Source organism: Sus scrofa, chromosome 14 (assembly GCF_000003025.6).
Source record: "Sus scrofa isolate TJ Tabasco breed Duroc chromosome 14, Sscrofa11.1, whole genome shotgun sequence".
NCBI lineage: Eukaryota > Metazoa > Chordata > Mammalia > Artiodactyla > Suidae > Sus > Sus scrofa.
This window is the reverse complement of record NC_010456.5, coordinates 6,348,240-6,359,635: the sequence shown is the minus strand read 5'-3', so window position 1 is coordinate 6,359,635 and position 11,396 is coordinate 6,348,240. Positions and strand designations below refer to the sequence as shown.

General features: G+C 59.8%; 2 protein-coding genes across 2 annotated transcripts; both read right to left on the bottom strand.

Annotated features, from left to right (window-relative positions):
• LOC110256690 (basic salivary proline-rich protein 3-like) lies at nucleotides 2,013-3,866 on the bottom strand. The gene is made up of 3 exons (XM_021073004.1): nucleotides 3,490-3,866; nucleotides 2,624-3,241; nucleotides 2,013-2,041 (listed from the first exon to the last, which is right to left on the bottom strand). The coding sequence occupies exons 1-3, from the start codon at nucleotides 3,539-3,541 to the stop codon at nucleotides 2,013-2,015; spliced, it is 699 nt and encodes a 232-aa protein (XP_020928663.1). The 5' UTR covers nucleotides 3,542-3,866.
• Nucleotides 4,867-11,113, bottom strand: LOC110256689 (basic proline-rich protein-like). Its single transcript, XM_021073002.1, has 4 exons — nucleotides 9,965-11,113; nucleotides 9,320-9,518; nucleotides 8,426-9,071; nucleotides 4,867-4,897 (listed from the first exon to the last, which is right to left on the bottom strand). Exons 1-4 carry the CDS (start codon nucleotides 10,112-10,114, stop codon nucleotides 4,867-4,869), a joined length of 1,026 nt encoding a protein of 341 aa, XP_020928661.1. The 5' UTR covers nucleotides 10,115-11,113.

Sequence of the window (11,396 nt, the reverse complement as noted above, 5' to 3'; positions counted from 1 at the left end):
TGTTTTATGTTGACTATGTGTTGAAATGTAATCTATTAGATAAATTGGGTTAACCAAAGTATATTATAAAAATTAAGTTCAGGAGTTCCTGTCGTGGCGCAGTGGTTAACAAATCCGACTAGGAACCATGAGGTTGCGGGTTCGGTCCCTGCCCTTGCTCAGCGGGTTAATGATCTGGTGTTGCCGTGAGCTGTAGTGTAGGTCGAAGATGCGGCTCGGATCCCGCGTTGCTGTGGTTCTAGCGTAGGCCAGCGGCTACAGCTCCGATTAGACCCCTAGCCTGGAAACCTCCATATGCCGCAGAAGCGGCCCAAAGAAATAACAAAAAGACAAAAAAAAAAAAAAATTAATTTCACTTGTTGCTTATTACTTTAAGTGGATACAGTGCTGGTCCAGAGATCCTGCACAGGAAGTCACACTGGCCCTTTTGTGCCCTTCTAGCCACACCAAGGAAAGAAATGGGTGACCTGTGCTGGGGGGAGCCCATGGGAAAATTACACCCAAGAATTACACAGGCAGAACCCTCAACTGGAGCAAGGTTCCCTGGAGTGTCCAAAACTGGGGCCTGAGGGAGGGCGCCTAAGAAGGCAACTGGCTCTGCCGGTTCAAAGCCCATTCCCCATCTCCCACCTCCACACCCCGCCCCCCGCCCACCCCAGGAGTGGAAAGATATTCTTCCTGAGGACACTGCTGATGTCAAAATGTGTTGTTGCTGACCTCTGACACCATATCGTGAGCAGGTTAGGCATTAGGGTTCCCTCGAGGGCAGGGGGTAGCCCTTGTTGCAGAACTGAGGACCTGGAGCTGTGGGATCACCAGGCGTCACTGCACCGGCCCTGCATTTTGGACCCCATTCACCAGTGGGACTGAGGCTCAGGAAGCAACGCCTGCCCGAGCTGGCCTTGTGCCTTAGAGCCTGCAGTCCACACGGAGTCCCCAGGAGGCCAGGGTTCGGCTGAGCCCTGGCTGAGCTAGTATTTGGATCTCAATTCTCTGGCAGCTGCTTGGGAAAAATAGATGTTTTCAAACAGTTCATCTGCAATGGAGCCCGAGTGAGTAGGCTTTTAAGCCAAAGACAAGGCTGTTTTGTGTGTCCAGAAACAATCTGGAGGCTAAACTAACAATGTTCTTCTCTGGACCTCATTCTGCATAGGTAAAGGAAGCAGTGTGGGTGGAAAAATCCACATTTATCCCCTCAACATGTGTCAGGGAAATGAAGGGTATAAGAGAAGTGTATAAAGAATTCATAAATGTTTATTTGGTTTAACATTTTTTTCTTTCATAACCACACCTGCAGAACATGGAAGTGCCAGGCAGGGGTTGAATCTAAGCTATAGATGCCAGCTAATGCCACAGCCACAGCAACCCAGGATCCCAGCTGCCTTTGCAACCTCCACCACAGCTCACGGCAACGCCACATCCTTAACCCACTGAGCAGGCTAGGGATGGAACTTGCATCCTCATGGATACCCAGTGGCTTCATTTCGGATGAGCCGCAACAGGAAAATCTTATTTGTTTTAAACTTCAAAACTTGACTTTAAATGCTCTAGTAAAAGCCAGTGCCCAAGCGTGTGTGTGTGTTCGAGTGCACGGATGGCTTGAACTTCTGCTGCCGGTTTTGCTCCCTGGGGAGGTGGATGAAGCGACCTCTCCTCCTGTCCGCATGAGGGCAGGTACGAGAGGGCTGCGGAAGAAACAGGTGGAGAGAGCAAGTCCCTCAGCCCCGAGGCTGAGAGCCGGGACGTCGATGGGGCCCCTCAGGCCGCGGAATGTGCCCGTTTGCTTTGGCGGGCTTTTTTAAACTGTGGCAATCTTGTCACCCCTCAGCTCTGCGAATCAGGAGGTTCTTGGCACTGTGCAGCCACATCCAAGAGTGAATGCGACCCTGCGCTTGGTGAAAGGGCAGCTGCTGTGCCCAAGTGCACAACCCCCCGCCCCCGCCGTCAATTCAGCTGACTTTGGACGGTCCTCCAATGGTCTCCTGGCTCTCGGAGTTCCCGTCGTGCGTGGCTCAGCGGTTCACGTGCCTGACGCACATCCCTGAGGAAGTGGGTTCGATCCCTGGCCTCACTCCGAGGGGAAAGGATCCGGCGGGGCCGTGAGCTGTGGTGTGGGCCCCAGACACGGCTTGGATCCCCTGTCGCTGTGGCTGTGCTGGAGGCCGGCAGCTCGGGCTCCGATGGACGACCACCCCCCCACCCCACCCACCGCCGCCCAGCCTGGGAACGTCCATGTGCTGCGGGGGGCGACCCTCAAAAGACAGAAGACAAAAGACAAAAAAAAAAAATCGTTTCTCTCTTCTCAGTGATCGGTGGATAATAATTCACTTTATTTATTAATTTTTGCTTTTTCTTATTTCCCTATCAATAACTACCTTATCTTTTCATTTTTACTTAGTTTCAACTTTCTAAACTTTCTAGGCTCTCAACATGAATTAAACTATGCCATAGATGATATGGAAGAGGAAGAGAAATTGGACACACATCCAAAGAGAAATCAGGAGAGGGGAAGGAGAGCCCATGTCAGGAGGGGGAGCAGGGGGATGGGGTTTGGGGGGAGCTGATGGGGAGGGCACTGGCAGGGGCGGAGGGGACCTTGGGGAAGGTGGTTTTGGAAACGGGCCGAGGGTTCCTGAAAGAGCCAGGCCAGGACCTGGTACAGGGGGTGCGGGAGCAGTCAGGGCAGGCGCTCCCAGAAGGGCTGCTGAATGCTCCTCGGGCCCTTTGTCCCCGGCGGAGGCCGGGGCAACGTTGCCATCCAGCACAGGGAAAGGCACATCAGTGTGTGGGGATGCGGCCGGAGCCGCGTTTTCATCCTGCCCGGCTGGTGAGTCCACCTGAGAGCCTCGTCCTCCTGTAGGAGGAGCAGGATTTTCATCACCTCCCTGCCCGGGAGGTGAGGTCTCCTGAGGCTCTGGTCCTCCATCCGGAGGAGCAGTAGGTTGAGCCTGCCCGTGGGCTGAGTCTTCCTGGGGGCCTGGTCCTCCTGCAGGAGGCGCCATGGTTCCACCCTGCCCGGGTGGTGACTCCTCAAGAGGAGCTGGGCCTCTTGGGAGAGGAGCAGAGGGTTCATCCTCCCCGGGGGGCGAGTCCCCACGAGGACGTGAGTGTCCCTCTGAAAGAGCTACATTTCCTCCCTGCCCGGGTGCTGAGTCCTCCTGTGGTTCTGGACCTCCTCTGGGGGCTGCTCCAGGGTCTTTCCGCTCGGCTGGCGTCTTGGCCTCTGGCTCCAGGTCTCCTGCTGGAGGTGTGAGAGAGGAAGAGCTTTGGTGCCTGCCCGCCTTGCCATGTGCTCTTCCAAGGAGAGCAGTCTTCCCAGAGCCTTCCCGACCGGTCCCGGCCAGCACCTTCTGGCTCTGCTGTCCTCCAGGCGGGTCGTGTGCCTTCGTCTTGGCTCCTGGCCCAACACCATCCTCTGGGGACTCCCCGCTGTGCGGCCCAGACCTCAGCTCCCCCCACACGCCCCGAGCCCTGGCCCCATCTTCTCACCTTCAGGCTGGGCCTCAGGGGGGGCCAGGCCTTCCAGGGTTGTCAGGCTCATGTGGACGGTGTCTTCATGGCCACAGCTGGCGGTGCCGCGCTCGCCACCAGCCCGGCAGAGGACCCCGGGGAGCGGCCTGCGAGGAGGTTCCTCGGGAGGCCTTCTGCCTTCCTCACCCAGCTCCTGGCGGGTCTCAGGTGGGGGACTCTGCAATGACAGTGAGCGTCAGAGGGCCCGGCCCCGAGGCGTCAGAGCCCTGCGGGGCTGTTGTCTTCTCGCTGCTTCTTCTGCCCCCTTGACCTTCTGCTCCCAGATCAGGGGAGGCCTTGCCTGCTCAGACACCGCACCCCCGCCACACGCCAGCGGCCCCCCGTGACCCGGGAGGAACGAGAGCCCCCTGGAGGGCTGGGGGTACCGCTTGCACACAGGGCTCGGCCCTGACTCCAACCACCCCCCGCCTCGGCCCCCCGCTTCTCCCCAGCCAGCTGTGTCCTGGGGTGTGGACAGGCCCTGCCCAGCAGGCCTCCAAGCCCGCGTCAGCCCGCTCTTGCTTGAGGCGGACCCACCCCTCACCACCCGCCTCTGCACACGGTCGTCCAGGGAGGGGACATGGGGCTACCGTGTGGGCTCAGAGAGGTCCCTGCCCTTGGCTGGAGCTCCCTCTCCCGGTGTTACCTCTGGGTCCCTGCGGGCAACGGCCCATAGGCGTCCGCCTCGCGTTCTCATCCAGGTTCTGCAGGCTTGGCAGAGGCCATCTCTGCCGTGACGACGCCTGCGGCCTCGGCCTCGGGCTCGGCCTCGGGAGAGCGGGATGCAGCAGAGCCAGTCCATCCCTCCTCCGTCCTCTCCTGGACTGGACCAGTAGGTGCCCGGCTCCCCAGGTTCCAAGTTCCGTTGGCCTCTGTCGCCGGGGAAGTGAGGTCACTTCCTGGGGTCCCCCCAACGGGCCTTCCTCCTTCCCCGTGTCTCCCCCAGGGTCCCTCTGGGCTGCTCCAGCTCCCCTCCCCCACCAACCCCATGGTCTCGTGCTGTGAACAGCGGTCTTGGGCATTTGACAGGGATGGCGGTGACTCTGCGGACTGCCTTGGGGAGCATGGTCCTTGGGATACTATAGGCTCTTGCAATCCAAGAGCAAGGTGTGTCTTGCCATCAGTTTGTGTCCTCTTGGATTGCTTGCATCAGCGTCTTGGGGGGTTCCCAGGACGGGCCTTGCGTCTCTCTAGGGAGGTCTCTTCCTCAGCCGTCTCTTCTTTGGGAGGTGACGGCAAATGGGATCGTTTCCCCGAGGTCTGTCTCCGAGCTCTCGTTCTCAGGGTGTAGAAAGGCAGTCGGTTTCTGTGCGTTCATGGTGCCTCCTGGGACTTGGCCCCATTCACTGAGGCGCTCTACCCGTTTTCTGGGAGCGTCTTGAGGGGTCTGCGGGGATAGGATCATGTCGTGTGCGGATAGGGATCCCTTGACTTCTTCCTTTCCCATGTGGACTCCTTTTGTGTCTTGTGCTTCTCTGAGGGCCCTGGCTAGCTAGGACTTCCAAAACTATGTCAACCAGCAATAGGACCCCTAGCACAGGACTCTCCACATGCCGAGGAAACATGGCCCTGAAACGTCAGACGACAAAAGACACACACACACACACACACACACACACGCGCACACACACGGAAAGTTTCGTTGTTCTCCATGATGGATTTCATAAGCATTAGCTTTCTTTATTTCTGTTTGCCTTTTAGCGCCACACCTGTGGCATAGGGGAAGCTCCCAGGCCGGGGTGGCGTCGGAGCTGCAGCTGCCGGCCTCCATCGCAGCCACAGCAACGCAGGATCCGAGCCTCGTCTGCGACCTACACCACAGCTCACGGCAATGCCGGATCCTTCACCCACAGAGCGAGGCCAGCCATCACACCTGTGTCCTCATGGCTACTAGGCAGGGTCCTTCCCACTGAGCCCCAACGGGAACCCCTCATAGCAATGAACTTTCCACCTCGACGTATGCACACATTCTCCTTCCTAATAGGAAGACCTACTTTCCAAAGAGATTGGCTGGACTTCCCACTGGGGCTCAGTGGGTTCGTGCTCCAGTCGTGTCTGTGGAGGCACCCGTTGGATCTCCAGCCCTGTGCGGTGGGGAAAGGATCGGGCATTTCGGCACCGGTGCTGTGGGTCGTAGGCGCGGCTCAGGTTCCATCCCTGGTCGGGAACTTCCATGTGCCACAGGTACCACTGAGAAAGAAGACAGTATATATACGTAGAAGAAACTAGGCAAAGATTGGTGGCGTGCCCGTGGTGGTGGGACGAGGCAAATGGGACGAGGCTGCGTGAGGATGCCCGCTGGATCCCTGGCCTCACTTCAGTGGGGGTCAGGGATCGGGCATTGCCGCGAGCTGTGGTGTGGGTCGCAGACGTGGCTCGGATCTCGCGTGGCTGTGGCTGTGGCTGTGGCTGTGGCTGTGGGGCAGGCCAGCAGCTGCAGCTCCAATTCCACCCCTTGCCTGGGACCCTCCCTGTGCCACGGGTGCGGCCCTCAACACACAAGCATCCGGTCAAATCCCATCCACATCATCCTTCCCTTCGGAGGGACTCGGACCCGCTTTGCTTTTGTTTCAATGCAAGGGGCGAGCCACCCTGGGGGCAGAAGCCAGGTCCAGCCTTGGGTTCCCGCTCGGGCCCCGCTCCAGCTCACCGGGTCCTTGGGATGACGGCAGCCCTCTTCGGGGGCCCAAACCCAGATGTGGGGCAGGCCAGAGGAGCCCGGCCCACCCCCAGCAGCACGCACCCCCAAAGGTCTCCTTCTGCCCTTCCGGGCCTGCCGGCACCCTCGCCACCCGCCTCAGCAGGCCTCTTCCAGGGCTGCTCCCCCCGGGGGGTCCTGCCAAGCTGCCCCCGCCCCCTCGGCCTCCATGGGACCCTGGCTCCTGCGGGATCTCGTCGAGCCCTTCTCCCTGCCTTCGTTGCCCCTGCCTGACCCTCCACACTCGGCTCAGCACCCGCTCGTCCGCTGGGGGCCTTGCCTGGCTGTTTGGCCTCCTCCCGGAGCCGTGAGTGTCACAGGCCCGGAAGGGTCCATCCTGTCAGCCGTGGATGAGCTGGACTGCCAAGGGGGAGCCCTGGGTCCTGGCTGGAGGACAGAGCCTGTATCAGGGTCCGGAAAGCCTCGCTGTCCCTCAGCCGTGCCACCACCCCACAGCCCCTGCCGGGGAGGAGGCACACAGGACCTGTTAGAGTGGCCCCGCTTTCCGGCCCAAGGTTTGGGGAGGGAGCGATCTGGGCCATCTCTCTCCCTCCTCCCATTTGGTTTTGGCGGCCTCGCTTGCTTGCTTGCTTGCTTGCTTGCTTGCTTGCTTGCTTGCTTGCTTTTTTGTCCGGTGTCACTTTCTGTCTTGCTGTCTGTCTTTTTAGGGCCACAGTGCAAGGCACGTAGAAGTTCCCAGGCTCGGGGGCTAATCAGCACTGGATCGTTTAGCCAGTGAGCAAGGCCAGGGTTGGAACGTGCATCCTCATGGATACCGGGTGGGTTCACTGCTGCCGAGCCGCAACAGGCTCTCCTTATCTTTCTTCTATTTCCCTCACTGTTTTGTATCTTTTCTCACTTTCGTTCGTTCTTTCTTTTTCTGTTTTGCTTTGGAGGGCCGCACCCGGGGCATATGGCGGTTCCCAGGCGAGGGGTCCAGTCGGAGCTACAGCTGCGGGCCAGAGCCAGAGCCAGAGCCAGAGCCACACAGGATCCAAACCTCCTCTGCAACCTCCACCACAGCTCACGGCAACGCCACATCCTTAACCCACTGAGCAGGCTAGGGATGGAACTTGCATCCTCATGGATACCCAGTGGCTTCATTTCGGATGAGCCGCAACAGGAAAATCTTATTTGTTTTAAACTTCAAAACTTGACTTTAAATGCTCTAGTAAAAGCCAGTGCCCAAGCGTGTGTGTGTGTTCGAGTGCACGGATGGCTTGAACTTCTGCTGCCGGTTTTGCTCCCTGGGGAGGTGGATGAAGCGACCTCTCCTCCTGTCCGCATGAGGGCAGGTACGAGAGGGCTGCGGAAGAAACAGGTGGAGAGAGCAAGTCCCTCAGCCCCGAGGCTGAGAGCCGGGACGTCGATGGGGCCCCTCAGGCCGGGGAATGTGCCCGTTTGCTTTGGCGGGCTTTTTTAAACTGTGGCAATCTTGTCACCCCTCAGCTCTGCGAATCGGGAGGTTCTTGACACTGTGCAACCACATCCAAGAATGAATGCGACCCTGCGCTTGGTGAAAGGGCAGCTGCTGTGCCCAAGTGCACAACCCCCCGCCCCCGCCGTCAATTCAGCTGACTTTGGACGGTCCTCCAATGGTCTCCTGGCTCTCGGAGTTCCCGTCGTGCGTGGCTCAGCGGTTCACGTGCCTGACGCACATCCCTGAGGAAGTGGGTTCGATCCCTGGCCTCACTCCGAGGGGAAAGGATCCGGCGGGGCCGTGAGCTGTGGTGTGGGCCCCAGACACGGCTTGGATCCCCTGTCGCTGTGGCTGTGCTGGAGGCCGGCAGCTCGGGCTCCGATGGACGACCACCCCCCCCCACCCCACCCACCGCCGCCCAGCCTGGGAACGTCCGTGTGCTGCGGGGGGCGGCCCTCAAAAGACAGAAGACAAAAGACAAAAAAAAAAATCGTTTCTCTCTTCTCAGTGATCGATGGATAATAATTCACTTTATTTATTAATTTTTGCTTTTTCTTATTTCCCTATCAATAACTACCTTATCTTTGCATTTTTACTTAGTTTCAACTTTCTAAACTTTCTAGGCTCTCAACATGAATTAAACTATGCCATAGATGATATGGAAGAGGAAGAGAAATTGGACACACATCCAAAGAGAAATCAGGAGAGGGGAAGGAGAGCCCATGTCAGGAGGGGGAGCAGGGGGATGGGGTTTGGGGGGAGCTGATGGGGAGGGCACTGGCAGGGGCAGAGGGGACCTTGGGGAAGGTGGTTTTGGAACTGGGCCCAGGGTTCCTGAAAGAGCCAGGCCAGGACCTGGTACAGGGGGTGCGGGAGCAGTCAGGGCAGGCGCTCCCAGAAGGGCTGCTGAGTGCTCCTCGGGCCCTTTGTCCCCGGCGGAGGCCGGGGCAACGTTGCCATCCAGCACAGGGAAAGGCACATCAGTGTGTGGGGATGCGGCCGGAGCCGCGTTTTCATCCTGCCCGGCTGGTGAGTCCACCTGAGAGCCTCGTCCTCCTGTAGGAGGAGCAGGATTTTCATCACCTCCCTGCCCGGGAGGTGAGGTCTCCTGAGGCTCTGGTCCTCCATCCGGAGGAGCAGCAGGTTGAGCCTGCCCGTGGGCTGAGTCTTCCTGGGGGCCTGGTCCTCCTGCAGGAGGCGCCATGGTTCCACCCTGCCCGGGTGGTGGCTCCTCAAGAGGAGCTGGGCCTCTTGGGAGAGGAGCAGAGGGTTCATCCTCCCCGGGGGGTGAGTCCCCATGAGGATGTGAGTGTCCCTCTGAAAGAGCCAGAGGTCCTCCCTGCCCGGGTGCTGAGTCCTCCTGTGGTTCTGGACCTCCTCTGGGGGCTGCTCCAGGGTCTTTCCGCTCGGCTGGCGTCTTGGCCTCTGGCTCCAGGTCTCCTGCTGGAGGTGTGAGAGAGGAAGAGCTTTGGTGCCTGCCCGCCTTGCCATGTGCTCTTCCAAGGAGAGCAGTCTTCCCAGAGCCTTCCCGACCGGTCCCGGCCAGCACCTGCTGGCTCTGCTCTCCTGCAGGTGGGGCGTGTGCCTTCGTCTTGGCTCCTGGCCCAACACCATCCTCTGGGGACTCCCCGCTGTGCGGCCCACACCTCAGCTCCCCCCACACGCCCCGAGCCCCGGCCCCCTCTTCTCACCTTCAGGCTGGGCCTCAGGGGGGGCCAGGCCTTCCAGGGTTGTCAGGCTCATGTGGACGGTGTCTTCATGGCCACAGCTGGCGGTGCCGCGCTCGCCACCAGCCCGGCAGAGGACCCCGGGGAGCGGCCTGCGAGGAGGTTCCTCGGGAGGCCTTCTGCCTTCCTCACCCAGCTCCTGGCGGGTCTCAGGTGGGGGACTCTGCAATGACAGTGAGCGTCAGAGGGCCCGGCCCCGAGGCGTCAGAGCCCTGCGGGGCTGTTGTCTTCTCGCTGCTTCTTCTGCCCCCTTGACCTTCTGCTCCCAGATCAGGGGAGGCCTTGCCTGCTCAGACACCGCACCCCCGCTACCGGGAGGAACGAGAGCCCCCTGGAGGGCCGGGGGTACCGCTTGCACACAGGGCTCAGCCCTGACTCCAACCACCCCCCGCCTCGGCCCCCCGCTTCTCCCCAGCCAGCTGTGTCCTGGGGTGTGGACAGGCCCTGCCCAGCAGGCCTCCAAGCCCGCGTCAGCCCGCTCTTGCTTGAGGCGGACCCACCCCTCACCACCGGCCTCTGCACACGGTCGTCCAGGGAGGGGACATGGGGCTCCCGTGTGGGCTCAGAGAGGTCCCTGCCCTTGGCTGGAGCTCCCTCTCCCTGTGTTACCTCTGGGTCCCTGCGGGCAACGGCCCATAGGCGTCCGCCTCGCGTTCTCATCCAGGTTCTGCAGGCCTGGCAGAGGCCATCTCTGCCGTGACGACGCCTGCGGCCTCGGCCTCGGCCTCGGGAGAGCGGGATGCAGCAGAGCCAGTCCATCCCTCCTCCGTCCTCTCCTGGACTGGACCAGTAGGTGCCCGGCTCCCCAGGTTCCAAGTTCCGTTGGCCTCTGTCGCCAGGGAAGTGAGGTCACTTCCTGGGGTCCCCCCAACGGGCCTTCCTCCTTCCCCATGTCTCCCCCAGGGTCCCTCTGGGCTGCTCCAGCTCCCCTCCCCCACCAACCCCATGGTCTCGTGCTGTGAACAGAGGTCTTGGGCATTTGACAGGGATGGCGGTGACTCTGCGGACTGCCTTGGGGAGCATGGTCCTTGGGATACTATGGGCTCTTGCAATCCAAGAGCAAGGTGTGTCTTGCCATCTGTTTGCGGCCTCTTGGATTGCTTGCATCAGCGTCTTGGGGGGTTCCCAGGACGGGCCTTGCGTCTCTCTAGGGAGGTCTCTTCCTCAGTCGTCTATTCTTTGGGAGGTGCCGGCAAATGGGATTGTTTTCCCGATGTCTCTCTGGGAACTCTCGTTCCCAGGGTATAGAAAGGCAGTTGATTTCTGTGCGTTCATGGTGCCTCCTGCGACTTGGCCCCATTCACTGAGGCGCTCTACCCGTTTTCTGGGAGCGTCTTGAGGGGTCTGCGGGGATAGGATCATGTCGTGTGCAGATAGGGATCCCTTGACTTCTTCCTTTCCCATGTGGACTCCTTTTGTGTCTTGTGCTTCTCTGAGGGCCCTGGCTAGCTAGGACTTCCAAAACTATGTCAACCAGCAATAGGACCCCTAGCACAGGACTCTCCACATGCCGAGGAAACATGGCCCTGAAACGTCAGACGACAAAAGACACACACACACACACACACACACACACGCGCGCGCACACACACGGAAAGTTTCGTTGTTCTCCATGATGGATTTCATAAGCATTAGCTTTCTTTATTTCTGTTTGCCTTTTAGCGCCACACCTGTGGCATAGGGGAAGCTCCCAGGCCGGGGTGGCGTCGGAGCTGCAGCTGCCGGCCTCCATCGCAGCCACAGCAACGCAGGATCCGAGCCTCCTCTGCGACCTACACCACAGCTCACGGCAATGCCGGATCCTTCACCCACGGAGCGAGGCCAGCCATCACACCTGTGTCCTCATGGCTACTAGGCAGGGTCCTTCCCACTGAGCCCCAACGGGAACCCCTCATAGCAATGAACTTTCCACCTCGACGTATGCACACATTCTCCTTCCTAATAGGAAGACCTACTTTCCAAAGAGATTGGCTGGACTTCCCACTGGGGCTCAGTGGGTTCGTGCTCCAGTCGTGTCTGTGGAGGCACCCGTTGGATCTCC

Excerpts from the sequence above, each read along its gene's own strand:
- LOC110256689 (XM_021073002.1), bottom strand. The coding sequence starts at position 10,114 with ATGGACTGGCTCTGCTGCATCCCGCTCTCCCGAGGCCGAGGCCGAGGC. Across the intron at positions 9,519-9,964 it reads TTGCCCGCAGGGACCCAGAG|AGTCCCCCACCTGAGACCCG; the intron begins GTAACACAGGGA and ends CTGTCATTGCAG. Across the intron at positions 4,898-8,425 it reads CCAAAACCACCTTCCCCAAG|ACCCCTCAAGACGCTCCCAG; the intron begins GTCCCCTCTGCC and ends CTATCCCCGCAG.
- LOC110256690 (XM_021073004.1), bottom strand. The coding sequence starts at position 3,541 with ATGAGCCTGACAACCCTGGAAGGCCTGGCCCCCCCTGAGGCCCAGCCT. Across the intron at positions 3,242-3,489 it reads CCCTGAGGCCCAGCCTGAAG|CAGGAGACCTGGAGCCAGAG; the intron begins GTGAGAAGATGG and ends TCACACCTCCAG. Across the intron at positions 2,042-2,623 it reads GGCTCTTTCAGGAACCCTCG|GGATGTGCGTCAGGCACGTG; the intron begins GCCCGTTTCCAA and ends CCACTTCCTCAG.